Source organism: Eimeria mitis, genomic scaffold (genome assembly GCF_000499745.2).
Source record: "Eimeria mitis Houghton genomic scaffold, Emh_scaff1465, whole genome shotgun sequence".
Lineage (NCBI taxonomy): Eukaryota > Apicomplexa > Conoidasida > Eucoccidiorida > Eimeriidae > Eimeria > Eimeria mitis.
Window position 1 is genome coordinate 1,178 of NW_013569362.1, and position 354 is coordinate 1,531.

Below are 354 nucleotides of genomic sequence, written 5' to 3' on the forward strand. Positions count from 1 at the left end.
CAGTTGCTGCTGCTGTATTTGTTGCTGCTGCAGCTGTTGCTGCTGCAGTTGTTGCAGCTGCTGCTGGTGCAGCTGCTGCTGCTGCTGCTGCTGCTGCTGCAGGAGTCGCTGTTGCAGATACTGTTGTTGCATCTGTTGCTGCTGCTGCTGTTGCTGCTGCAGCTGCTGCTGATGCAGCTGTTGCTGCGGCAGCTGCTGCTGCTGCTGCTGCAGTTGCTGCTGTTGCTGCTGCGGTTGCTGCAGCTGCTGCGGCTGCAGCTGTCGCTGCTGTACCTGTTGTCGTTGCAGCTGTTGCTGCTGCAGCTGATGCTGCTGCAGCTGCTGCTGCTGTAGCTGTTGCTGCTGCAGCTGTTG

The 354-nt window shown here is 59.3% G+C and overlaps 1 protein-coding gene across 1 annotated transcript in view; it reads right to left on the bottom strand.

The window, feature by feature from the left end:
- The window catches only part of EMH_0037550 (uncharacterized protein), a gene marked incomplete at both ends in the record, with an annotated part of 2,197 nt that overhangs the window by 757 nt on the left and 1,086 nt on the right, over positions 1–354 (bottom strand). The window contains one exon of the mRNA XM_013495189.1: positions 1–348. Within this exon, the coding sequence (XP_013350643.1) occupies positions 1–348 (348 nt within the window). The remainder of the gene's footprint in view (positions 349–354) is intronic.